The sequence below is a fragment of the Diospyros lotus genome, chromosome 10 (assembly GCF_014633365.1).
Source record: "Diospyros lotus cultivar Yz01 chromosome 10, ASM1463336v1, whole genome shotgun sequence".
NCBI lineage: Eukaryota > Viridiplantae > Streptophyta > Magnoliopsida > Ericales > Ebenaceae > Diospyros > Diospyros lotus.
The window spans coordinates 27,608,059-27,635,146 of NC_068347.1; the positions used below are offsets into that span (position 1 = coordinate 27,608,059).

Here is a 27,088-nt window from a genome sequence, read left to right on the forward strand (position 1 = left end):
TTGTCCGCATATTCTTCTTTCACTTTCATTTATGATCCGAATAAGTAAATTTTTTGTAAGTCAAATAGGTCGGTAGATAGACTTATAGAATAGGAGCTAAAAAATGAAAATGTCCTTACCCACATTGTATTGCACTTTTTTCAATGTAATGTGGATGAGAACATTTTAGTCTTTTTACCCTTATTCTGTAAACCACTTTGATATATAGAAGAACAATACATGAATTTTATGGCTTTAGCTTGGACATTTAATTGTGTGAATATATAAAAATTAAATATTAAAAATTAATGTACAAATATTATTATCATTTAATCATTTAGGGATTTGAAAATTGAAATTGGCATATTATTTATTTGTTGTTTAGTTTTTTATACTTAATAAAAAAATCGACTTTTATTTTTTAGGAAAAAAAAAGAGTGAAAGGGAAGAAATAGGAAATCAGTTCGCAGTGGGGGGCACTGGAGAGAGACAGAGACAGAGATGTCGATACTGTGGGAAAAGAGCGAGACATGGAGGTGGATAGTGAGGAAGACGAGGGATTCGAAGGGGTTTTTCCTGGCCTTCGCGACTGTGTGCGGCGTGGTTCCGGGAATCATTGGCTATGGAGTGATGCAGGTCACGAGTTCAGGCAACGAACGACTAGAAGCTGAACTCCGCCGCAATTCTCGCCCCGATTCCCTTGTATGTCTGCCTTCTTTTCCTTATTAATTTCATCTTCTTCTTCACTTCTCTTCGCTGTATTCGCATCCGTAAACGCCCTGATTCAGCTCCGCCGCCATATCACCCTAATTGTAATTGATTCATGCTAGTATATACGCATGAATGACCTTTCTTCTCCTTTTGGGCTTTATTTGTCATTTAACTCGTTTAAATTGATGAATTCATTAACTTGCCAAGTATTTTCAGGTTTGATTGTACTTGTTCGCTTCTTTTCTTTTGTCCTATTGATTTGGATGAATATTTTCATACGATCTTTTTGTGAAGTTCACTTATAACGCATATCGGACTTCCCCAGTTTCTTTCCATGGAAATATTTTCAAGGAATCGCGAAGGTTCATTCATTTGTAGACGCTGTTGTTCGAGTCTTGGACCTGCTATGGTGTATTTGGGGGCGCGAGAAGACGGATTAGTAGAGTTGACTCCTGTACATAATTTTAGTGAAGCTCAAACTTTTTAACATTGCCTTGGATCAGTTTCCTGTTGATCCATTACCAAAGGTGTTGCAATAGCCCTCATCGTCGAGTCTTTTCACTGAGATTAAATTAAAGCGAAAATCAAACACATGCCTAACATCCTTGAGAATCAGCCGTGCTCCTTTATTTGTCTCCAAGTGAATATCTCCCATGACAACAACCTTTGAATCAGTGTTCTAAAAGACGCTAGACGCTAGTCAGGACATAAAAAAATTATTTAAATAAAATTTATATTATCTCAAATACACATACATACATTTATGTTCATATATATATATAAACAAATCATATATATATAGGTTATATATATAAATCTATCTCTATTTATATATATATAAAGTTATAAATAGATATTATATGTATATTATTATGCATATATATACATATATATATAAAGTTATTAGCAAATCAGGGTGATCACTACCATTGCCACTATAGTGCGACCACAACCCAAGCCGACCCATGCCAATTGGCCATCGTCGCCACTACTTCGCCGCTGTTCCATCATCGTCTCCTTCCTATAACCCTGCTAGATCCAGTTGTTCCATCATTGTCGCTTAGATTTGTCTGTTGGATGTTAGATCCATCTATCTGATTTGGGATGAAGATGGAGTCGAGCGATTGACGAGCCCAAACCACGATTGCAAGAGGAGAGAATATAAAATGGAGGGGAAGATCAGGCACAAAAAACACGTTTGGGAGGCGTCGCCTTGATCGCATCGGCCACCTATGCACTGCATCAGCCGCCTAGGTGCCACTCGGGCCCGATTAATCAGACCCGATGCCTAAGGAGGCGATTTGAAGGAAATCACAGTGGCCACCTAGGCCGTCTTTTAGAACACTGCTTTGAATAATTCTTATTACCCATCCTTACCACCCCAAAATTACCGAGCGTATAAGATGAAAAGAGTTCCTTCTTTGATGTAACATGTAAGGCAGCTCCACTATCAATGACCCAGCTTGTCTCTTGACAGACAAAATTAATTATCTCCTTATCACAAACAATGACAAGATCAGTAGCTGCAACTTGTATTGTTGTGGTCACGATCTTTCTTTTCTTCTTTAACATTGCCCTTTGTTATGTCTCTCTTGAACTGAAAACATTTCTTTTTAATGTGTCCCAGTTTTCCACAGTAGTGGCACTCTACATTTTTGTAATTAGGTCTTGACTTGCTTCAGCCTTTATCTTCACCTTTTGGACCTTTGCTTTTTACTTTTCCCCCTATCTTTGGTGATGAAAACCTCGGATTGCGAAGACGAAGCTTGAGATCTTCTCCTCATCTTTTCGTTCAAAACAACACCCTTAACAAGTTCCATCGTCACTACACCATTAAAAGCGGAGTTATAAAGAGACATTCTGAATGTCTCCCAAGAGTCTGGTAAAGTACCGAGCAGCCATAAAGCTTAAATCTCATTGTCAAACTTTACACCTATAGAAGACAACTACTGCAAAACTCATTGAAAATCACTCAAGTGATCAGAGATAGTACTATCCTCCTTGTAGTGTAAATTCATCATCTTCTTAATCAAGAAGAACTTGTTGTTGCCGGTCTTTCAAGCATATAAAGATTTAAGTTTCTCCCACAACGATTTGGCATGCGTCTCATCACAAATATGATTGAGCACGTTGTCATCTATCCATTGCCGAATAAAACCACATACTTAGGCATGTTTGAATTCCCACTCTTCATCGATTTTCGATTTGGGCTTCTATGTAGCAAATACTGGTAGATGCCAACTTTTCACATGAAGGAGATCTTTCATTTTTCCCCTCCATATGTGATAGTTGGTTTCATTCAGACTAATCATTCTGCTTGTACTAGCCTCCATCATATTTGAATTAGGCTTCCACTATTCACTATAAATAGTAACCGTATACTGGAATAATGTCTATATATAAATAGTACACCGTGTAAGTTCTCAAGAAAGAGAGGTGCGTCACAAATGGACACACTTAAGTATCAAGTCTTTTCTTAGCCAAAACTTTTCCTAGACATGCACTTCCACACACCACACTTAAATCCAATAACCGGACATACGAGAAAGATGTTTTTAACCAAGACAATTCTTTTCTGATGTGGAAGATCAAACAATGTTGCGACCACAGAGCATACTAAGAATTTCCTAAAAAGACTGACACTTTCGTAACCAAGAGCTCTGATACTAGTTGTTGGGAAAATAGGATAGAGATTTGAACAATCGCATAAACTTCTCAGAATCACTTTTTTCCACCACGTAATAGAACACAAGCAGAAATACAAAAGACGGAAATTTAACGTGGAAAACCCTCCAATATTGAGGAAAAAACCACGGGACAAGTTCCGAGAAATATTTCACTATAATAAGGACAATTACAAAATATCCTCATACACTCTACTCTTTTTCAAGTGATACAAGAATATAGTGGCACTCATAAAAACACCATCACTTTAAAGCCTTTTGACTTTTTTGCCTCTCCTCCAACTTGAAGCTTGTTCTAACTTCTTGGATCCTCAAATTTGGATCTTAAATTTGGATGCACAAAACCTTATTGAGAAGGGGGGTATTTATACTTGAGGCTTACCCCCCCCCCCAAAAGCAATAAGTTAGGCACAAAATTAGGTTGCCTAAAATTAGGCAACCTAACATTAATTAGGCTGAAACCCAACAATTCTCCCTCTCCAGCCTATGAGAAAGAAGAAGAATAACGACGAAAACAATTAAATGGAGTCCATGCTGGTCAGTACCCGTCTGGATATCACACACACGGTAGGAGTAATCAACAGGTTTCTTTCCAACCCAAGTAAAGACCATTGGGAAGCAGTGAAGTAGATCTTGAGATATCTCAGAGGTAGTATAAAAATTTGCTTGTGTTTTGGAGGGTTTGAACCAATTTTGAAGGGATACGCAGATGCAGATATGGCAAGTGACTTGGACAGTAGGAAATCTACTTCAGGATTTTTATTTACTTTTGAAGGAGGAGTTGTATTATGGCAGTCTAAATTATAGAAATGTGTTTCCTTATCTGCAACAGAGGCGGAATACATTGCCATGACCGAAGCAGGAAAAGAAATGCTTTGGTTGACAAGATTCCTTCAACAATTGGAAATGAAGCTGGAAAAAACTGTAATTTACTTTGATAGTCAGAGTGCTCTAGATTTGAGCAAGAACACGATGTATCACTCACGCACAAAGCATATTGATATAAGATACCATTGACTACGGTTAGCAGTGAAGGAACATCAATTCATATTAGAAAATATCCACACTGATAAAAACCCTGCTGACATGATAACAAAGGTTGTAGCTCGGGAGAAGCTTCAACTAAGTGTCAGGTTGGCTGGCATGGACTCCATTTAATTGTTTCCGTCATTATTATTCTTCTTTCTCATAGGTTGGAGGAGGAGAATTGTTAGGTTCTAGCCTAATTAATGTTAGGTTGCCTAATTTTAGGCAACCTAATTTTGTGCTTAACTTATTTTTTTTGGGGGGGTAAGACTTAAGTATAAATACCCTCATCTCATAAGGTTTTGTGCATCCAAATTTGAAATCCAAATTTGAGGATCCAAGAAGTTAGAACAAGCTTCAAGTTAGAGGAGAGGCAAGAAAGCCAAAAGGCTTTAAAGTGAGGGTGTTTTTGTGAGTGCTACTATATTCTTGTATCACTTGAAAGAGTGTGTGAGGATATTTTGTAATTATCCTTATTATAGTGAAATATTTCACGGAACTTACCTCGTGGTTTTTCCCTCAATATTGGAGGGTTTTCCACGTTAAATTTTTGTCTCTTGTATTTCTGCTTGTGTTATATTACGTGATGGGAAAAAATGATTCTGAGAAGTTTCCACGATTGTTCAAATCTCTGTCTTATTTTCCCTTCATTTCCTTAGTGTAGGAACTTGATAAATCTTGTTATTCATTGTGCATAGCAATCACAATACCACACTAATGATAATCAACATGACCTTTGAGTCCCATGCTTGGATAAAGGAGGAAGGTTACGTTAGGTAATCGACAACCAACATAAAACTCTTTAGCTTGAGTAACATGAATTCTAGACAAATGAGAAAACTGTTGGGTCTTAACCATCTTAGCAAGGCACAATATTACTTGAGTGCTACGAAAAATGAGGTGCGTCCTTGCATCGGTGCTCAGATGAAGTGTTAGATTTGCTAGGTGTTTTGCTTTCCCATAAACGGATGTGAGTAAAGAAGTTAATTCAAAATATTACATTAAGGATTGAATCATGGAATATTGAGAATGATAAGAAAAAGTATTAAAGTAGTAGATGTGATTATTAGGATAAAAAATTAATTTTATGTGCTTTTAAGAGATACGATAGGTTGGAAAGAAGGCTTAAATGTTGATAGAATTTGGATATGAACTTTGATATTTAAGGAATCATCATGTAAGGAATGAAATGAGATTATTAGAGATAAGACATTAAAGTGTGGGATTATTGAATTTAAAGAGAATATGAGATAAAATTATTGTAGCTAAAGTTGTTATAAGAAAAGAAATTATGAATATTATTGGTACATATGCACCTTAAGTTAGTATTAGGAGGAGAAATGGAAACAAAATTGTGAGAAGATTTAGAGGAGTTGATACGAGAAATACCTAAAAGAGAGAAGATCGTTATAGTTAGTGATTTATGGGGTCATCTGGGCAGAGAAGAGAATGACTATGGAGATGTAAAAATGGAGATTATGGATTTGGAGAAAGAAATAATGAGGGTAAAGCTATTTTGGATTTTTCCATGACATATGAACTCATCATAGACAACACTAGGTTTAAAAAACGAGACAAAGACTTGATTACATATAAAAATAGCTTATTAACCAACCTAATAGTTTACTTTCTTATGAGACAAGAGGGTCGCTTATGTTGTAAGGATTATAAAGTTATATAAAGAGAATGCCTGACCACTCAATATAGACTTATGGTCCTTGACATCCATCTCATAAAATGGTGGGAAAACAATAATACAAAACAAAGTCCGAAGATCAAATAGTAGGATTTAAAAGGTGAAAAACAAGTTATTCTTTTAAGGAAAAATTATATGGCTGAATAGATTGGACTGTTGAAGGAGAGGCTAACCAAATGTGAATTGAAATGTTTATCGCTATTTAAAATATGGAAAAAGGGTTATAGGAGGATTGAAGGAAGAAGTCTCAAATTAAAAAACGTCTTGGTGGTGGAATGAAGAAATATAAGAAAAAAAATCCATACTAAAAGAGCTTGTTACAAGATTTTACATGCATGTCATTACGAAGAAAACCTAAGAGGTATATTTTGACAAGAGAGAAGTGTCACGGCTATGGCTATTTTAAATTTTTTGCCTTAATGTTCAGTCTTTATTTTGTTTCCTTGTTATGTTGTAATTCCTTTATTTCAATTACTGTACTTAATTTCTAGTTCTCAATTCTATTAGTGTAGGAGGATCACGTGTGAGGCCATAGAAAAGGACAAAAAAAGTGTTATAACCACTAGTAAGGGGGATGATCTGTTGCATCCGCACCCATGCCAAGCAGTATATTTACCCTCCTTACTCTGTGGGAGAGGTTATGCAAAATCAAATACAGAACAACTCAATTTCTCTCCCTCTACACTCTCTAGTCTCATTCTTTTCTCTCTGTTCTTCCTCTGCACTCTCTAATTTTCCCTGTTACGATCCCTTGAATCTCACAGAATCAAGGGAAACTCTATTGTTTCTGCCAAGGGCAGTGATAATTTGGTATCAGAGCTCGATTCCGGCCAAAGATTATTGGAAGTTCATGGCGGAAAGAACCCGCATGAAGAACATGGAATCCCAGCTACAACAAGTCAGCTCTTCCATGTTTGAAGTCCAGAGGCGAGTCGATCAGCTGGAGCTGGGGAATGGACATAACCATGCGGCAATCATGGCAATCGACCATAAGATGGAAGGCTCCATAGGGGGGTTGGAAAGAAGGTTGGATAGGACGCTAGTATAAATGCGAGAGGAGATGGCGCAAATGAGGGAGGAGTTAGGAGCACAACTTCAACAATTCATGTTGATATTCACACGCCAAAAATCAATGAGTATAGCCCCTGAATTTCCTCCTAGAGATAGAACAGAGCCTCTCTTACGAAACAATAGAGCAATTCGTAGGCCTGAAACTCCTGACATTGGAGGGGGACAGGATGAGGAGGTAGAAACAATGTTGGATAGGGGTCGTGGAAAGCAGGGCCATCGTCAACAGCTGGGATTTCCCATGCCTCGGATGGAGACCCCTATCTTTGAAGGAGATAACTTACGCTGGTGGGTAAGGAAGTGTGAGAGGATGTTCGAATGGTATGACATACCAAAAGGGAGAAGAGTATCCTTAGTGGCTGCCTATTTTGATGATGTAGTAGATGCTTGGTACCAAGGTGGACTAATGTGAGGGATCATCCCACCTGAGGAGAATTTGTTGAGAAACTATGCGAGAGGTTCGGAGAAAGAAATATGTCAGATATTGTTGAAGATTTTAATAAACTAAGGCAGGTGGGAGAATTGAAAACCTACTTAAAGAGTTTTGAGGAGGTTCAATCTCTCATGAGCAGCCAGGACCCTCATCTCTCTGAGGCCTATTTCGTGTCTAGCTTCTTGAGTGACTTAAGTGATGACCTAAGGCCTATGGTTAAGAATTTAAGATGACAAACCTCGAACAGTTGAATAGGTAGTGGAGAGTGCTAGACTACAAGAGATGGTAGTTGAGGCTTTGATGAAGAAGCAGAGGCAGCAAAATAAGGCTATGACAATGGGAACCTCCCATTAAGGGGGGAAGGGATTCAACCGTGATTGGGCCGGGGGCAACACAGGAGCTAGGTAGTCGGGGGTACCCCACTTAAGTAGGAAATTTAATTATCAGAGGAGGCAACCGGACTTGTGTTTTAGATGTGGGGATAAGTATTTCCCAGGGCATCAATGTAGGTGCCAAATTCTCCTATTGGAGGGAGACTCAAAGGAAGGAAAGGAAGAAGGAGGAGAAGGAACTGAGGAGTATGAGGAGTCTGGAGATGAAGACAACGAAGAAATCTCACTCCATGCATTGAAAGGGGCGACCAACAACAAAATAATCAAAGTAAAGGGAAAGGTGAAGGACAAGAGGTTAATGATTTTGATAGATAGTGGAAGCATTCACAACTTCCTTGATGAAGGCACTGCTAGAAGATTGAAGTGTCCACTCTCAGACGCTCAACCCTTGAGTGTGATAATAGCTAATGGGGGGAGGGTACTGAGTAATTCGGCTTACCACAGAATTAATTGGGAGATGCAAGGAGAGGAATTTGAAGCAGATCTCAGATTGCTACAATTGGGAGGATGTGACGTGGTCCTAGGGGTTGACTAGATGAAGGGGGTAAGTCCCATAAATTCAGACTTTAATCGGATGGAAGTGTCCTTTGAAAAATGAGGGAAAAGAATGACACTAAAAGGGGGAAGATAAATTGGTACATGTGTAACATCTCGTATTTTTGTAAATCCCATAATTTTGGAGATAAATAATAGTTATTGATTTCGGTATTTGGGGTCATTATGAAATATTTGAGGAAATGGGCAATTAATTATTTTATTTGGGAATATTTTGGAAATTGAAGATAATATCTTCTTCTTCTTTTTTTGATGCAATTGGCTTTGGAAATTGAGGGAATATGAATGATGACCTTTGGAAATTGAAGAAATATGAATGATGACCCTTGAAAATTGAAGGAATAAGCATGATGATGTTTCTCCAAGCTTTGCAGAGAATAAATTGGGTGAAGTGTAATGAATTGAGTGCAAAATTGAGTATAAATAAAGAACATGGATGTAAAAATTGAAGGAGGAAGTGAAGGAGAAGCAGAGGAATTGGCCGTGAGCTTGAGAAGGAATTGTGGCAGTAAGGTATGGTTAATGTTAAGGTTAATTTATTATTAGTTAAGTTGGGAAATTAGTCAACTAATAACTTAGTGGGCTCGTAGCCAAATGAATTTAATTATGGGTTGCTAAATTAGTTTCTTAACCTTGCTTTGTAAATATTCTGTCAAGGGATTTGGGTGCCCTTGTGATGCCCCGTCCCCACTACCGAGTGCCACCGTAACCCAAGGTTACATCAAGAGGTCCCATTCCGGAGGCCGACTATGCCCTAACAACAGAAAAAATAAAAATAATGCGGGCGCCCTGGGTGGGGTCCAGGCTTCACTGCCTCCGGCCATCGAGAACTTGAGGTCTAAGACTCATAGGCAGCTGAAGGACACTCGAGTCTCGAATCTGACCTGTGCCTTATAAATAGATTAATAAGCTGCAACTTAGGCATATTATAACTCGTCACATGAAGCGTTCAATATTACAAGGAAACAAGTTCAACTGACAAGTATAGACGACATTCGACACAACCATTAAACAAAATAGTTACAAGCTACTAGACCCGCATCCCCATCATGGGTTGCCACTCTCATCGTCCAGCTGTTCTTCGGCATACATCGCCTTTCCTTTACCAGACCCTGAGCTATCTGTGTGGTTAGTGGGAATGAAGGGGTGAGTCCTGGAACTCAGTAAAGGTAATATGCAATGCAGTAAATTATTAAGCATGACATCATAGATAAATATGAAGTGCAACATGCATGCAAGTCCGTCCACCGCACCTATCTCAAGCTCTAGGTGGCCCCTAGTGGTTTCCTCCAAGACCCTATCTCGAGACTCCCACGATCAGAAGTCCATTGCCTCATACCTAGGCACTCCCTCAACATCTTATGCAAGCCATGACAAAAGAAATTTACGCACAGAGCATATTAAATCCTTACCTCGAAATATGTGCCGCATGATAGTTTGTACCGTTGACACACCCAAATCCTTAATAAAATATTGACAGAGTAAGGTCAAGAATTAATTTAGCAACCCTTAATTAAATTCATTTGGCTACCGAGCCCACTAAGTAATTAGTTGACTAATTTCCCAACTTAATTAATGATAAATTAACCTTAACATTAACCATACCTTACTGCCACAATTCCTTTTCAAGCTCACGGCCAATTCCTCTGCTTCTCCTTCACTTCCTCCTTCAATTTTTACATCCATGTTCTCTATTTATACTCAATTTTGCTCTCAATTCATTACACTTCACCCAATTTATTCTCTGTAAAGCTTGGAGAAACATCATCATGCTTATTCCTTCAATTTCCAAGGTTTTAATTTCCAAAGGTCATCATTGATATTCCTTTAATTTCCAAGGGTTCAATTTCCAAAGGTCATCATTCATATTCCTTCAATTTCCAAAGCCAATTGCATAAAAAAAAAAATGAAAAAAATATATTCTCTTCAATTTCCAAAATATTCTCAAATAAAATAATTAATTGCCCATTTCCTCAAATATTCCATAATGACCCCAAATACCGAAATCAATAACTATTATTTATCTCCAAAATTATGGGATTTACAAAAATACGGGATGTTACAACATGTAAGATGATAACAGGGAAGAGGCTACGTAGAGTCATTAGAAGAAAATGGGAGCAAGCTAACTCAATTGTTTTCAATTGTGGCAGTGGAAGAGGGACCTAAGAAGATGATGTTTGGGGAACTAACCTTGTCAATCAACAACTGATATTACACTCTAATTACCTTATTGATAAATTGCTGGTGGAATTTGAGGACTTATTTGCTGAGCCTAACACCCTACCTCCCACCCGAAACCTAGACCATTCTATCAACCTTAAGCGAAATTCTGAACTCGTGAACATCAGGGCCTACTGATATTCTCCCACTCAAAAAATAGAAATTGAAAGAATGGTGAAGGAGATGTTAAACCAATCCTTCATAAGACCTAACCACAATCCTTTTACCTTACTAGTCCTTCTAGTAAAAAAAGATGGTTCCTAGCATTTTTGTGTGGATTACCAACAACTAAACGCCCTAACTATAAAAGACAAATTTCCTATACCCTTAGTAGAAGACCTAATGGATGAGCTACATAATGCCACTATTTTTTCCAAACTAGACCTTAGATCAGGCTATCATCAAATCAAAATGAAAACCGAAGATGTTCATAAAACTGCTTTTAGAACCCATTATGGACACTTTGAATTTTTGGTGATGCCCTTTGGACTCACCAATGCCCCAGCCACTTATGAACCAAATATTTGAGCCTTATTTAGAAAATTCATACTAGTATTTTTCGATGACATTCTTGTTTATAGCTTAACCCTAGATCAACATATCTAACCCACTTGAGAACCACTCTAGAGGTCCTCAGATCTAACCAGCTTTTCATCAAAAGGTCTAACTGTTCCTTTGGTCAAGATCAGGTGGAATATTTGGGTCACTTAATATCAGGAGATGGGGTTAGGATAGACCCAAGGAAAGTGGAAGCCATGGTCACTTGGCCCAAACCCACAACCTTGAAGGCTTTGAGGGGGTTCCTTGACCTAATCAATTATTATAGGAGATTTGTTAAGGGGTATGGGGTTATGAGCAAGCCAATAACTGATCTCTTGAAGAAGGAAAACTTCAAATGGGGTAAAGAGGTCAAAGAAGCTTTTCAACAGCTTAAGGAAGCAATGAGTACGATGCCAACTTTAGGATTGTCAGACTTCAGTGAACCCTTTGTATTGGAGACTAACGCTTGTGGGGTAGGCATAGAGGCAGTCCTAGTGCAAAAAGGGAGGCCACTGCATTCTTGAGCCAAGCCTTCAGTACAAGGCACTTGGGGTTGAGCATCTATGAGAAAGAATTCCTAGCAGTGTTAATGGCTGTGGAGAAGTGGCGGCATTATTTAGAAAGAGATAGATTTATCATTAAAATAGATCATGAAAGTCTAAAATTTTTATTACAACAGAAGTTACAAACTCAATTGCAAAAAAAAGGGTATGGCCAGGTTGATGGAACTTGATTATTCAATACAATATAGGTGAGGCAAGGAAAATGTAGTTGATGATGCACTATCAAGGTGCTAGTGTGGCAACCATTACTACGGTGGTGCCTGAGTGGTGTCAGGATGTTGTTGATAGCTATGCCAACGATGAACAGATAAGGAAGCTAATAGCTATGCCAACGATGAACAGATAAGGAAGCTACTGGAAAGGCTAGTGGTGGAGTCTAACAGGGTTGGAGGTTACACTCTAACAGAGGGGATGCTGAGGTTCAAGGGCAGGATTGTCACAGGGGGTAAAAGGGACCTTAAGCAAAAAATCTTACAGTCCTTGCACGAGTCACCAATGGGGGGACATTTGGGTATCCAAAACACCTACCTCAAGGTTAAACAATTATTCTATTGGCCCAAGATGAAAACAGATGTAAAGAACTTTGTGCTAGCATGTGACATATGAAAGAGGTGTAAGCATAAGAATGTGGCTTACCCCGGTCTCCTACAACTTCTATCAGTACCTGACCGAGCTTGGATTAGTGTGACCATGGATTTTATCGAAGGACTGCCTAAATCAGAAGGGAAAGACAATATTATGGTTGTGGTGAGCAGGTTCACAAAGTTTGCTCAGTTTATAGGGATGGCTCACCCTTACACAACCAAGGAGGTAGCTAGGGTATTTATGGACAAGGTAGTGTCACAGCACAGGGTGTCAGGAACCATTGTATCAGACTGTGACAAGGTATTTATAAGTCATTTTTTGCAGGAGCTTATGGGATCTATGAAAATTAAGCTCAACATGTCAACAACCTATCACTTCCAAGCAGATGGGCAAACTGAGAGGGTTAACTAGGTGCTGGAAACCTACCTAAGGTGCATGTGTATCCAGCAACCCAAGAACTGGCATAGGTGGTTAGCCTTGGCACAATGGTGGTATAATTCTACTTACCACACATCCCTAAAAATGTCCCCATTTGAGGCACTGTGTGGATACAAACCCCCACTGTTACCTGCCATAGAAGGGCGTACTACGACAATGTCAGTGGAAGAATACCTACAACAAAGGAGGGCAGTTTTGCAACAATTAAAAGAGGAGTTGGCCTCAGCCCGAAATTGGATGAAGCAATACGCAAACAAGAAGAGAAGTGACCAAGAATTGGAGGTGAGAGAAAAAGTGTATCCAAGGCTAAGGTATCCACATTAGAAGACCATCAGTCAGGGACCAGTGTCCAAGTTAAGTCCCAAGTACTTTGGTCCGTTCATCATAACAGAGAAAATAGGCGAGGCGGCTTATCGGCTCCAATTACCCAAATGCACCTACATACATCCGGCTTTCCATGTGTCCTTTTGAAGAGGTTAACTAGAATCGAGCAGGTCAACCCAACTCTACCTACACTACCTAAGGAGAAGGATAGCCAGATGGAGCCATAAGCTATTATGGACAGGAGAGTCGTACACAATCAGGGGATTCCCCTCATCTAAGTATTGGCATTTCTTGAGGACGGAAAATGTTTCTAAGGAAGGGAAAATTGTCATGGCTATGGCTATTTTAAATTTTTTGCCTTAATGTTCAATCTTTATGTTGTTTCCTTGTTATGTTGTAATTCCTTTATTTCAATTACTGTACTTAATTTCCAGTTGTCAATTTTGTTAGCGTAGGAGGGCCACATGTGAGGCCATAGAAACAAAAGAAATTGTTGTAACCACTAGTAAGGGGGATTATCTGCTGCATCCGCACCCATGCCAAGCGAGTATATTTACCCTCCCTACTTTGTGGGAGAGGTTATGTGTCACGAGAAGAACCTTCCCAAAGCTTATTTTTAAATTTTTGTTGCTATTTACTGTTGTCTATTACTTTCACTACTGTAATTCCTAAAATAGTAGTTAGTTCCCTTATTTTACTGTTGTAATTCCTAGAAGAAAGGTAGTTATTGCCATGTGTAGGGAGGTTAGAGAATTTTGAGTTTCTTAGGGGTGCAGGGCCCACCCTGGTAGGAGAATCCTTCCTCTCAGACGTTGGTGTATATCCTCCTATTCAAACAAGGGGGAGAGGATATGAAAAATATTAGAATTCTTACGATTTCTCTCCTCTCTTCCCTGTTTTCTCTCTCTCGTTCTTCTCTTTGTTCTTCCTCATTCTTCTCTTTCTCTATTTCTACTCTCTGTTTGGTGTTTGGGTCCTTCTAATTCATATCAGAATTGGGAGGAAGGGTGTTGTCAGGCTTAGGCCGTGACATTATGCAAAATCAAATACAGAACAACTCAATTTCTCTCCCTCTACACTTTCTAGTCTCACTTTTTTCTCTCTGTTCTTCCTCTTCTCTATCTAATTTTCCCTGTTACGATCCGTTGAATCTCACCGAATCGAGGGAAACTCTATTGTTTCTACCGAGGGTAGTGACAAGAAGCAAAGGACAGATCAGAGGGAAAGGATGGATCCTATCCTACCTGGACAAGGACGGATGGATCCGACGACACACGAACAAGGGATGAATTAGAGGCTACCGAGAACCTCTGAAGGCAATGAGGAAAGTGTTGAATTGGGGTGAAGATGACAACCGGAGGCCTCGACTGGGCAGCACCAACAAGGTATGCCCATGCCACTATTGGAAATACCACTTAGGAGGTGCAAACAGGCATTTGAATGGTATGGGGTGGCTGAGAGGGAGAAGGTGACGGTTGCAACCGCGTACCTTAATGATGTCAGTGACGCCTAGTACCAAGGGTTGTCCAAAGTCAGAGAAAAGTGCAGGTGGGAGGAATTTGCGGAGTAGTTGTGCGAGAGGTTTGGGGATCGAGGCCTATCTGATATGGTAGAAGAGTTCATTAAACTCAAGCAAGTAGGTTCGGTGATGGACTACTAATTGCGGTTTGAGGAGCTCAAGGCCTTAATGCTCAATCACAACTCGTACCTAACGGAGACCTACTTCGTTTCAAGCTTCCTAAGTGGCTTGAACGAGGAGCTGAGACCAATGGTGAAGGTACTCTAGCCTAGGACCCTTAAACACGGCGCTGATGGCGCTAGGCTCCACGAGTAAACAATGGAGGCGCTGACGAAGAAACAGAGGTTCATAGCTAAAGGGGTTGCACAGGGGAGCCTGCCACTAGGAAGGAATTATGGTAAAGAGTTGGGTAGGGGGCCACCGAGGATGTGGAATTTAGCGTTGCCAGCCTCGACTACCCAATATGGAAAGACCATAGAGCAAAGGAGGTAGGCCAATCTCTGCTTCAAGTGCGGGGAAAAGTACTTTCCCGGCCACCAGTGTCGAAAGTAGCTCCTGCTACTAGAAGAAGAAAAGGAGTTGGTAGAGGAAGAAGAGGAACCACCCCTCCCACAAGGAGAAGAGGAAGAGGGCAAGGGAGAAATCTCTTTGCATGCCCTAAAGAGCTTAACTAACAGCTAGATCATCAAGGTGGAAGGGAATGTGGATGACAGTAAGCTAATGATCCTCATTGACAGTGGGAGCACCCACAGTTTATTAGACAAAGGAAAGCCCAAAGATTGAAATGTCCCATGATTACAACGCAACCACTGTCAGTGACTGTAGTGTCATGACCTAAGGAACAATAAAAGAGCATCATGGTAATATGGTCGCAATAGTTTGTTACGAGACTAGGGAGACGTATAATTTTGCAGCCAAGTTTTGTATTGGTTTGGATATTATTTACTTGTATTGTCTTAGTATTTCATTATCTTATTTGTATTTTCTTTCCAGCTGGTTAGTTTGTTACGGTAGAATCGACTAGGTGTTCATATGCTAGAATAGGACAAATCAGATAGTTAGAGTGGGTGTGATATGCTATGGCAGCACCCATGGTTCAAGTTATATAAGCTCGATCCTTCTTCTGTAAAAGTCATGCTGATTTTGATATTGAATTCTCAATTCTCTTCCAAGATTTCTCTCTAATCTCTCTCGTTCTTCTGCCATTCTCCCTCCATTCTCTCTAATTTCTCCCCCATTCTTCTTCAATCTCTCCTCTATACATTCTGTTCTTGACCTTAAATGAATCGGATCCTTTCAATTTCCATTCTAGTTCTAGGCTAAACCCTAGGACCATGACAAATTGGTATCAGAGCATTACCATCATCGGCTGTGATTCTGTTGCAACTTCGATTTGAAGGCGAATCCAATTGGGGCTCAGCAGTGTGCTGCTCATTTGGATCGGAAGGTGATTCCGACCAGAGCCAATCATTCCTCGGTTGTAAATTCAATCGTTCTTGTAAGTGAGTTGGTCGATTTGGTCGGTTGTAATTTCCGTCGCTGATTCATAGCAAAGCCCATCATCGATCAGTACAGAAGAGCGTTCACGATTGGAGTAGGTCGATAGGCGAGCATACTTGAAGCGTCGCGAACAGACAACGCTCGTTGTTGGTGAGGGAGTCCGTCAAAGACGGTTGGGTGAGACAAAGGCGCTGATTCGGGCGAGAAAGGAAGGCACGAAGTGGAAGCGAGTTTGGGGGTAGTTGTTGAATCTCAGCAAACGCACACAGAGCTTGGGTAATCTTTAATCCGTTGTAATCTTGTGTGGAGAGCGATCAGTGCAAGAGGCTGACGGCTCACGGGTAAGACTCTAATCTTGTCCAGAATTGAAGGCAAGTAAGCTAGGAGGATTCACGATTAGAGCTTGTGGACGGTGATTGGGTAGCGATTACACCAGCAATCTTGAATTCACTTTGAGTAAGAAGAAAGACGTGCATGTGAAAGAGGCCGCAAATCAATCTTGGTTGTCGCGACTTTGAAGGTGGAACGGCAAGGTGGATTGCTGTTGTTTTCCGAATTGCTGTAGTCGATCCAGAAGGTGAGGCGATCGCTTGTTCTGGGCGACTAATGTGAAGCGGAAGAGCAGGTTGTTTGCAGCTATTTTCTGAGGTTGGGCAGTGTGGGTCAGCAAGCTGAAGCACAACAACTAATTCCAGCTTCCGATTCCTCTTACTGCCGCTAAATTATGTGGGCTCTCGACCAAGAAGTGCGGCAATTTCGGTATCTAATTCCAACAAGTCTCGTAGCAGCTGGGAGTGTAGTTTTGAAGGCATTCCTAAGCCGGTGAGCCTCAGCCATTGCATGACAGAAGCGTGATAGAGCAACGGAAGTATGGTGAACCTTGCTGAAGAATCGAGCAGTGGATTTTCTGTGTTTGAGATTTAAGTCGAAAGGAAACAAGGTTGATCGGAAATTGACAACAAGCAGTCCAGGGTGTCTAGGGTGCATTCAAATCGATTATTGGTTGTGATCCCTATTCAGAATTTGAAGGAGACTCCTAGAGCAGTTCTGGTGATTCTCAATTGCTGCAATTTCGATTGTGATTCTCGGCTGACAGTTAGACGGTCTAGAGGACTCTCGAAGGCCGATCAAGTCGCTGTAAGTGTACAATTTCTTCTGCTGTTACAATAGACTTGGTCTTAAAGCATAACAGTGGCTGCAATTTGCCACTTATTCGATCAATTTTAGAGGTGATTGGGTGAGGCAGTTACAGAAGGGAATTAGGATGGAAAGAGCTGCTGTTTCTTGGCCTATTGCTTTTCCAGCCAGTGAGATTTTAGCTAGGAGGAGTAGTGCACGAAGGAGTCCAATGAAATCTCAATTGCAGCAGAAGAATGCTTCATTTTCAGCTGAAATGGAGCCTCAATGGCAGCCAAAGGAGGTTGCATTTTCAGTTGGCAGCAACAGAGACAAAGGAACAAGCAATGGGATTCATGAAGAGTGAGAGGAATTTGGCCGTATGTTCTGCGAGAAGTTACAAGAGTTTGCGATGATACTTATTAAAAAGTATCATTACAACTTTCCCGCTGAATACTTCGATGATTATTGCGGGAGTTTTAACAAAGACGAATTCCTTAAAATAGAGCCGCTGAAGGAGAAATTGAGGAGGCGGGAAGCAGATTCATTGCTCATCTCCAATAGTGAGCAGAAGAAGTATATCGTTTTAGGCGAAATTGACAAGGAAGATGCCAACTCATTACCCTCATTGGCTAGTGCATGGGCTGAAGGATTTGGGGGTGTTTCGGATCAAAAGTTTGTGGGAAATGGAATAGCGTTGGATCAAGAAAATCTTACTGAAGGACCCTCAATCTACACAGATATTGGGGTTGGTATCCTTCCTCCTATTTTGGACCTACCAAAAGCTAAGGATTCTTTGGCTTGGGGTAAAAGGGGCAGCAAGAAGGTGGAGAGGACTGTGGAGTACATGGAAGAAGGGATTGAAGAATTGGGGGATGGCAGTCCAACGATTGGCAGCATCTCAAGCACCCCCACTGGTATTGAGAATCTAGATGCTAAAACCCTCAATATGATACCGTGGGAGAAAGTAACTATTTAGCATCAAGCTGAGATGTTCACTAGCAATTTGGGAGTCAAAGATTTTGGAATGGAAAGGACTAGAACAACCTTTGATTGTGGAGATCTTAAATCTATTTCTCTCGAGAGAATAGGAATGGAAGGAGTTGTTGAATTTCCTACTATGAATCAGCAATATGTTTCTGATCTGGAGCAATAGAGGACGTAGAAGTATAAAGCGAAACAAGATGAAAGGAAGAAAGGGAAGGAATTCTTTGTTGAAGGGACCGAGACCCTTGATGTTTTGCTCATTCATGTTTCCATTGGTGTGGCAGCAAGACATAATGTTGTTGCTGCTGAGGAGAAAGTAAAAGAAAAGGGAAAAACAAGATAAGAAGGAAAAGCGTAGAAGAAACCAATGGGTGAAGACGGGTATTGGATGAAGAAACAGTGGCTACTTGCTGCAAGTTCTTGGGAACAAGAACTCTCTCAAGGAGGGGAGAATTGTCATGACCTAAGGAACAATAAAAGAGCATCATGGTAATATGGTTGTAATAGTTTGTTACGAGACTAGGGAGACGTATAATTTTACAGCCAAGTTTTGTATCGGCTTGGATATTACTTGTATTGTCTTAGTATTTCATTCTCTTATTTGTATTTCCTTTCTAGCTGGTTAGTTTGTTATGGTAGAATCGGCCAGGTGTTCATGTGCTATAATAGGACAAATCAGTTAGTTAGAGTGGGTGTGATATGCTGTGGCAGCACCCACAGTTCAAGCTATATAAGTTTGATCCTTCTTCTGTAAAAGTCATGCTGATTTTGATATTGAATTCTTAATTCTCTTCCTTCTCTCTAATCTCTCTCTCGTTCTTCTGCCATTCTCCCTCCATTCTCTCTAATTTCTCCCCCATTCTTCTTCAATCTCCCCTCTATACATTCTATTCTTGACCTTAAATGAATCGAATCCTTCCGATTTCCATTCTAATTCTAGGTTAAACCCTAGGACCATGACATGTAGCAAATGGCAACAAGGTCATAAGCAAATCAGCATGTGCTAGGTTTTACTAGGAAATGTAGGGAGAAGGGTTTGAAGCTTATTTGAGGCTTCTAAAATTGGGAGCTTGTGACGTGGTGTTAAGCGTGGACCGGATGAAGCAAGTCAGTCCAATTTGCTTTGATTTTAACAAGATGGAGGTGAAGTTTGAGAAGGAGGGTAAGCTGATGACCTTAACAAGAAGCAAGGAATGGGATACTTGTAAGATGATAACCAAGAGAAGGCTGCAGAAGATGCTTAGACAGAAGCTGAACCAGGTGGGCCAATTATTTTCAATCCAGGCTGTGAAAAGAGGGGACGAGGACTTGGAGGCAGAAGGAGAATTCATGTTGACAGTTAGCACACTTACACAAGCTAACCTAGAGGTATGTCAAACTGACCTCCTTAATATGCTCCTTATTGAGTTTGAAAATATGTTGGTAGAACCTGCAGCCCTACCCTCAACCCGACCTATTGATCACACAATCCACCTCAAACCCAACACTAACCCAATTAACGTTCGTGCCTATCGATACCCTCCTAACCAGAAAACAGTTATAGAAAATCTGGTTAAAGAAATGTTCCAAAAATCTCTCATCAGACCTAGCCATAACCCTTTTGCTTCTCATGTGTTGCTAGTAAAGAAAAAGGATGGTACATGGCGGTTTTGCATTGACTACCGCTAATTGAATGAAGTTACCATCAAAGACAAATTTTCAATTCCCCTTATTGAGGATTTATTAGATGAATTGAGCCATGCCACCATCTTCACTAAGATTGACCTAAGATTCGATTACCATCAAATCTGGATGAACCCCCTCAATATACCTAAGACTGTCTTCCGCACCTACTATGGCCACTACAAATTTCTTGTAATGCCCTTTGGCCTAACAAATGCCCCATCCACCTTTCAATCCTTTATGAACCAGATTTTTGAACCCCACCTTCGAGACTTCATACTTATATTCTTTGATGATATTTTGGTGTATAGCCCCACCTTTGACCTTCACTTAAAGTACCTAAGGATTACATTCAAGATTCTAAAACTCAATAAGTTGTATATCAAGAGGTCAAAATGTGCCTTTGCACAAAATTAGGTGGAATATTTGGAGTACATGATATCTGGGCAGGGAGTGAGCATTGACCCCAACAAGGTGGCAGCCATAATCAACTGGCCAAGGCCTACATCCCTTAAGGCTTTAAGGGGATTCCCAGGGCTAATGGGCTACTACAGAAGATTTGTGAGGGGACATGACACAATCAGCAAACCATTGACTGATTTGCTAAAAAATGACAGTTTTGTGTGGGGTCCAGAGGCAGAGGATGCTTTTGAGTTGTTGAAGAAGACAATGACTGAGGCCCTGTGCTAGGCTTATCGAATTTTGACAAGAATTTTGTAGTTGAAACATATGTGAGTGGGGTGGGAATAGGGGTTGTCCTGATGCAAGAAGGAAGACCCCTTGCTTTCATAAGCTAGGACTTGGCTCCAAGGCATGTAGGCCTCAGTATCTATGAAAAAAAGTTGTTGACAATGATGTTTGCAGTAGATAAGTGGCGGCATTACTTGGAGGGAAGAAGATTCATCATAAAAACCGACCACAAGAGCCTAAAATTCTTGCTGCAGCATAAGCTCCACACCCATTTGTAGAAGAAGGGAATGGCCAAGCTTATGGGCTTGGACTATGTTATTCAATACAGGAAGGGTAAGGAGAATGCTGCAACGGATGCCCTATCTAGATGTGTGGAGGAAGGGATGGTAGCCTTTATTACTGCTGTAATACCTAATTGGTGCTAGGAGATACTAAGGAGTTATGAAGGGGATGAACGGGTAAAGAGCCTCTTGGAGCAACTAATTATAGAATCAAGGAGCAAACAGGGGTACACCTATGAAAATGGAGTGATTGTCATGGCAAACTTGTGATGGGGAGCAAAACACGTATCACTAAGGTAAAACAATTGTTTTATTGGCCAAAGCTCAAGGAGGAAGTGATGCAATATGTGCTGGCCTATGAGGTGTGCCAAAGGCGCAAACGTGAGACTGTAGCCTACCCAAGGCTATTGCAACCACTCCCTATCCTAAGCCAGGCATGGGAGAGTGTGTCAATGGATTTTATAGAGGGTTTGTCGAAGTCAGAAAGGAAGGACTGTATTCTTGTCGTGGTAAACCAATTCGCGAAGTTTGGCCACTTCTTAAGCCTCACCCACCCCTATACTGCTCAGGAAGTAGCCCGAATTCTGCTAGATCAGGTGGTTAAGATGCATGGAGTCCCTAAAACGATTGTATCTAATAGGGGCAAAATATTTACCAGCCTCGTGGCAGATCTTGTGGAAATCTCTAGGGGCCAAGTTGAACCTCTCCATTGCTTATCATCCTCAAACAGATGGGCAAACGGAAAGGGCCAACCAATGCTTGGAGACCTACCTTCGTTGTTTGTGTTTTGAGAACCCAAGAAGCTGGCACAAATGACTCTCAGTGGTATAATGGTGGTATAATTCCATCCACCACAGTGCCATCTGGAGGTCCCCTTTTGAGGCTCTCTTTGGCTACAAACCACCCCTACTACCAGCCCTCCTGGGACCCACAAGTGTAGCAGTAGTAAGTAGACGAGTACCTACAGCAACGACAACAAGTCCTACGGCAACTTAAGAAGGACTTGGCTATGGCCCAAAACCGTATGAAGCAATTGGCAGACAAGAGAAGAAGTGAGAGAGAATTTGAGATAGGGGAAGAAGTGTACTTGAAGCTGAAGGGGCCTCACCTAACGTCCCTAACTATAGGCCCCATCTCCAAGCTAAGTCTGATGTATTTCAGTCCCTTTCCAATTTTAGCCAAGATTGGCAGGGTGGCCTATAAACTACAACTATCAAGGGATACTCAAATACACCTAGTCTTCCATGTGTCCTTATTGAAGAAAGCAGTAGGAGAACAACGAGTGAGTCCCCAACTACCTTTGGAAGTGCTGGAGACCAATGGAACCCCGGAACTAGCTGCTATATTGGATAGGCGAGTGATCTACTGCCAAGGGGCACCCCTCGTGTAGGTGTTGGTGAGATGGTCCAACTGACATGGGGATGATAGCACATGGGACTACCTTCCAAATTTGCTCAACCAGTTTTCGCCAGCAGCCAGCTTACTGACCATTCCTTGAGGACAAGAAATGCCTTAAGGGGAGAGGGCAGGGGGGTTTGTTACGTACTAGGAGGGTACTTATGTAAACTATAAGAGTGCAAGTGGAAGAGGAGTAGAAAGGAATAACAGAATGTAGTTAAGCTGTTTGTAATTGGCCATTGGCAGGAACATTCATATGTACGCGGGGAATGGGTAAAAATTGCAACCCACCCCATGTGGAGAGGGATCCAGAAGTTGAATACACATTTTTTGAATTTCCCTCCAAACTCTCTATTCTCTCTCTCTCTCTCGTCTTTCTGATCTCTCTCTTCTCTATCAATCTGTTCGCTCTCATTTCCTAGGAAATTCTCTCGAATTTCTGACATTCATTACCAATTCGGAAGGAGTTCTGAATTGACCATTGCCAGATCCCCAAGGATCTGACATCTGTCAATACAACATTGCAGTACATTTCATCAAAGTACTTATTACTACTACATTAATCACTGGACCTTACTACTAATATTTGTGCTAAGCATGGTTTAGGAGTAGGTGATTGATAGCATTCCCTGGACTAGATAGTTTGTGGGCCTTTTTCCACTTCAATAGACAAATTCAACTTCAGTACTGTCAACTGAGAAATAGCGATCTTCAATTCCTGCTACAAATAATCAACTTCCAGACTTTCCTGCCAATTGTACAATAAATGGATTGCTATTTGTTGTGGTTGAGAAGTGATATTGCTGTCCCTTCAAGGCATCTGTGCTGGTGGTTGCTTGTAGGCAATGGAATTATGTGACCACCACTTAAAAGTGGTAACTTGACTGGCAACCCACTAGTTACTTTGTGCACTTCTTTTTGTTCTTCCTTTCTGAATTTCAGCAGCCTTATGAGTTAGGGCCCTTAGTGCTCTAATATTGGAAAACATGCTACAACCTTTTGGAGCAATATATCTTGAAATCTACTTGTGCTCCTCCCATTTATTATACCACCTTTTCTTATTCTCTCATGCAAATCATTTTCAAGAAGCTGCTTGCAATGATCTACTGACTTGTTTTGTTGTTGACAATTTTGCTCCTTTAGACACATTAACTGGCTACAGCCATTAGGGAATAGTCTGCCTTAGTTTCTTAGGCATATTCTCCAGACATCAAATATGGGTTTAGTAGTTTACCTCTTCTTTTGTCTCTGTTTCCCAGTAAATTTCATTTTGTTGCTCTTTCTGATGAGCACAATCAGTTTTGCCTAATTTTTTTATGCATTCTTCAATTAAAGCCACATTCAGCGGCAAATAGCAACCAACAAAGCCTTGATCATTCAATTATCCACTGAGCTCTGGAATTTCCTCTTTAAACCTCACCAACCAAATGAGCGTCTTAGATGGAACCATAGTTACTGGGTTCACTCCTCCCCCTGGAAGGGTGTTCACGTTCAGATTGCACATTCCAAATTGTAGTTCTTCTGCGTCTTTGGATCATGAGGAATATGACTTGGTTCCCAAAGGATGAGGATTCCAACTGGTCCATGAATTTAGTTAAAACAATTTAAAATTAGGAAGAAACTTAAAAAAAAAAATGAAGAAAATTAGAGAAAATAAATCTTGCCCACCTTACTTTCCTGTACATTTCTATTGTGTTTTTAATTATATTCAAATCGGACTTTCTTTGCATAGGATTCTTCAATGCATAAGTTGTACATGAACATGGAAAAATGTTCGAAACAAAATAAAACAAACCAGCTTCTATAATAGCAAAGCATCAGTACAACTAATTTGACTAGCGACTAGTGTACAACTATAAATCGTATCATAACTTGAAATAACGAACCAATTAAGCCTACCTCATCTGTACCACAAAATCAGCTTACTAGCATACCCCATACCTGTTCCTATATCACAATCGGGAGTATACCACTTTCCTGGTAAGTGTGGATGGAACAAGTGCCAGTCTGTTTGGTGAATCCACATGAAGAGGATTTGAGTATCATGTTCACGTCTGTCCTCAGTTGGCTCCATTTTGTGAATGTAGACTGGTTCTAACAATGTGCTAGGTTAAATTTTTAATCACAGTGACCATGCCATGTTGGTCTAGTACTGCACTATTGCTCCCTGGTTAGGATGTAAAACAGGCCTGGAAGTTGGGTTTTTTCTCCTAGGTGATATAGCGTAAAAACTTGTAGAAATTCCTCAGATTCCCCCTAGTGGCTCCACCACCAGATACCAACTAATGGAATCCACTGAGAGAAATTAAGATATTTAAACAATAATGAAGGGAATAAGAGAGCTAGAATTAGTAAAACTTGGCTTAAAGAAATCTGGACAAGAAATCAGGGAGGGAATAGCTGGCCTGCCATTGGTAAAATTGGTTCAGAATCTTCAGATCTGTTTAAAACTACTAAGAACAACCCTTTACATGGTCAGTGGTTGCCCCACCAAACAAAGATCTTAGATGATTTTAGTTTAAATCTGTTGCAAGTTTTATTGGGCTTTAGATGAGTATCTTCCTCTGATGTTACTACCTCACAACCCCCAACAAGTACTTAATTCATTGACAGGTACCGATCATCTATACTCACTTGCCTCACACTTGCATGTCAATTTCTAGTCATATGATTCCTTGTATCTAGGTTGCTACAAGTATTGTAAAAATTTTCTTTTCAGCATTTGTTTTGTATTTGGTATACTAATATTTTGATCTTCTGTAGAATTTCTTTTGTGCAAAGTGTGGTATGCATTCAATCCCTAGGAAAGCTCTGCAGCTAGTGCTTCCTCAAACTCAGCTACAAACTGCAGCAAGTACAAGTTGTCCTTAATTTATTTTCTGGTCTGCTTCATTCCTCATGTGCAAGTCTTTTCACCTTCCTTCAGTTCTATCCTTGATGTGGTTTACAATAACTTGCATTCAGTTTCCTACCTGCTACAACCTTAGAAGTTCCATTCTCAGAATGCAAGGACAGATGCATCATTTTATGCCTCCCTTGAAGCCCATCCTCTGATTAACTTATTTCCTTTTGCTTTAGCAGGAGGCCTGCATTCCTTTCAACCATTGAATGATATGGTCACAGGAGGGCAACTAGGGTTGAGCATCTTATAGAATGGATTTTGTGTTGACAAAATGTGTTTTTACTTTTTCCCTAGATAAGCTGGAATTTGTCCTTTTTATTAAAGCGTGAAACTAAGCAACTGATTTATCTCCTAGGGCACAGTTTGACTTCTGGAAGTTGTGATGAGGAACCTGTAAGATCTCCAAATTGTCATGTAATTAGTCTTTATGCTAATTAGAAGTCTACTATCAATATATTCATAATTGGGATGAATGTTTTATGTTAACCAATTTAGATATTGAAATTCCAGATGTCTGGTGCTCATGGGAGCTATCTTCAACTGGGAGAGAACTACTATTCACTATTCAGGAGCCCATAATGTATAATAGCAAGCGCACTCATGATAAGATATACTTGTGTAACTATTGAGCTCAAAAAGATCAGAACAAACCCCATTGCTTGATGATCAGATGGATTTAGAAGTCTGCATAAATATGATTCACACGGAAAATTCAGTGGATAAATCATAAATCTAATGTATTGTTTTCTTTGTTTGGTATTTTGGACTTGTTTAACGATGATAGTGCTATATTAGCTTGCATTATTCTTTTATTTTTTCTTGCTTTCTCTCTTGCTCTCTTTCTTTTTGTATGTTCTCTCTTGTCTGGGTTAATTTCCTAGCTTAACATATGTTGTTCTCTGGTGATCGTTTCTGTTCATCTCCTTTAATAATCCTGTCAGATGATTGTATATATTCTGTACCTTGTATGACGAGGTATTGACTGCAACCTTTCCTTGGAGTTGACTATTTCCACCTTTCCCTACCCCTGCCCTTGTTTCCTCTTTCCCTTCTTTTGGTTCTTGAGTACATTTAGGATGAAAAGGTCTTTACAAACCATTCCTTGAATTTGTGCTTAGATGATGGGGCAAGTAAACAAGGAGAGGCTGGCAGAGTACCTTGGTGAATTGCAGAGGAAAGAGAACACCAATGACAGATACGTAGCAGCTCTGAGGGGGGAGACTTTGACCCGGAAGCCGTATGCCAGAATTCAACCAGTCCCGAAGGGAAGCAGCTCCGAAGTTAACAAAGAACAGAAGTGATGAAGATGCTAATGATGGTGTGAACGCATGCTCACTCCTGTGATCCTTTGTTGTTACAGAACACAGTGCGGGGTAGAGACTGAACACAACCTTTTAAATTGATATTTGGATGTGGTTATTTAACTAGCCATTTCGCCTGCTACAAGTAGCCCTACAAATTTTTGCCAAGTTGGATCGTTTTTGCAGTTTCTTTGATCTTCTTTAAAATCTCTGGGGTTAACTCATTTTCAGTACCGAATGTAGGTAAATTTGACATTTTTTAGCAGCTACCCAGAGTCATGCTCTTATGGATCTGTTTGAAAATTGATGATTCATTGCAGCTCATTGTAGCTGGATTATTTATGTTTTGGTTTACATATTTGAAAGTTAGAATTTTGGTATTATATAAGGAACTAAGAGTGTGTTTGATTGCACACATTTATTATAGAAAATGTGTAATTATTACACATATTTTCTATAGAAACAATCAAATACTTTTAATTTTTCTATAGAAAATATGTGTATGATACAAACAT

General features: G+C 40.2%; 1 protein-coding gene across 2 annotated transcripts; it reads left to right on the top strand.

Moving 5' to 3' along the window:
• Positions 1-426: 426 nt before the first annotated feature.
• LOC127811773 (uncharacterized) lies at positions 427-26,917 on the top strand. 2 transcript variants are annotated; one of them, XM_052351943.1, is made up of 2 exons: positions 427-681; positions 25,134-25,252. In XM_052351943.1, the coding sequence occupies exons 1-2, from the start codon at positions 481-483 to the stop codon at positions 25,239-25,241; spliced, it is 309 nt and encodes a 102-aa protein (XP_052207903.1). In that variant the 5' UTR covers positions 427-480; the 3' UTR covers positions 25,242-25,252. The 2 variants fall into 2 exon arrangements, with proteins under 2 accessions (XP_052207903.1, XP_052207902.1); XM_052351942.1 differs by lacking the exon at positions 25,134-25,252 and adding an exon at positions 26,391-26,917 and having other exon boundaries at positions 439-681.
• The last annotated feature ends 171 nt before the right edge of the window (positions 26,918-27,088 follow it).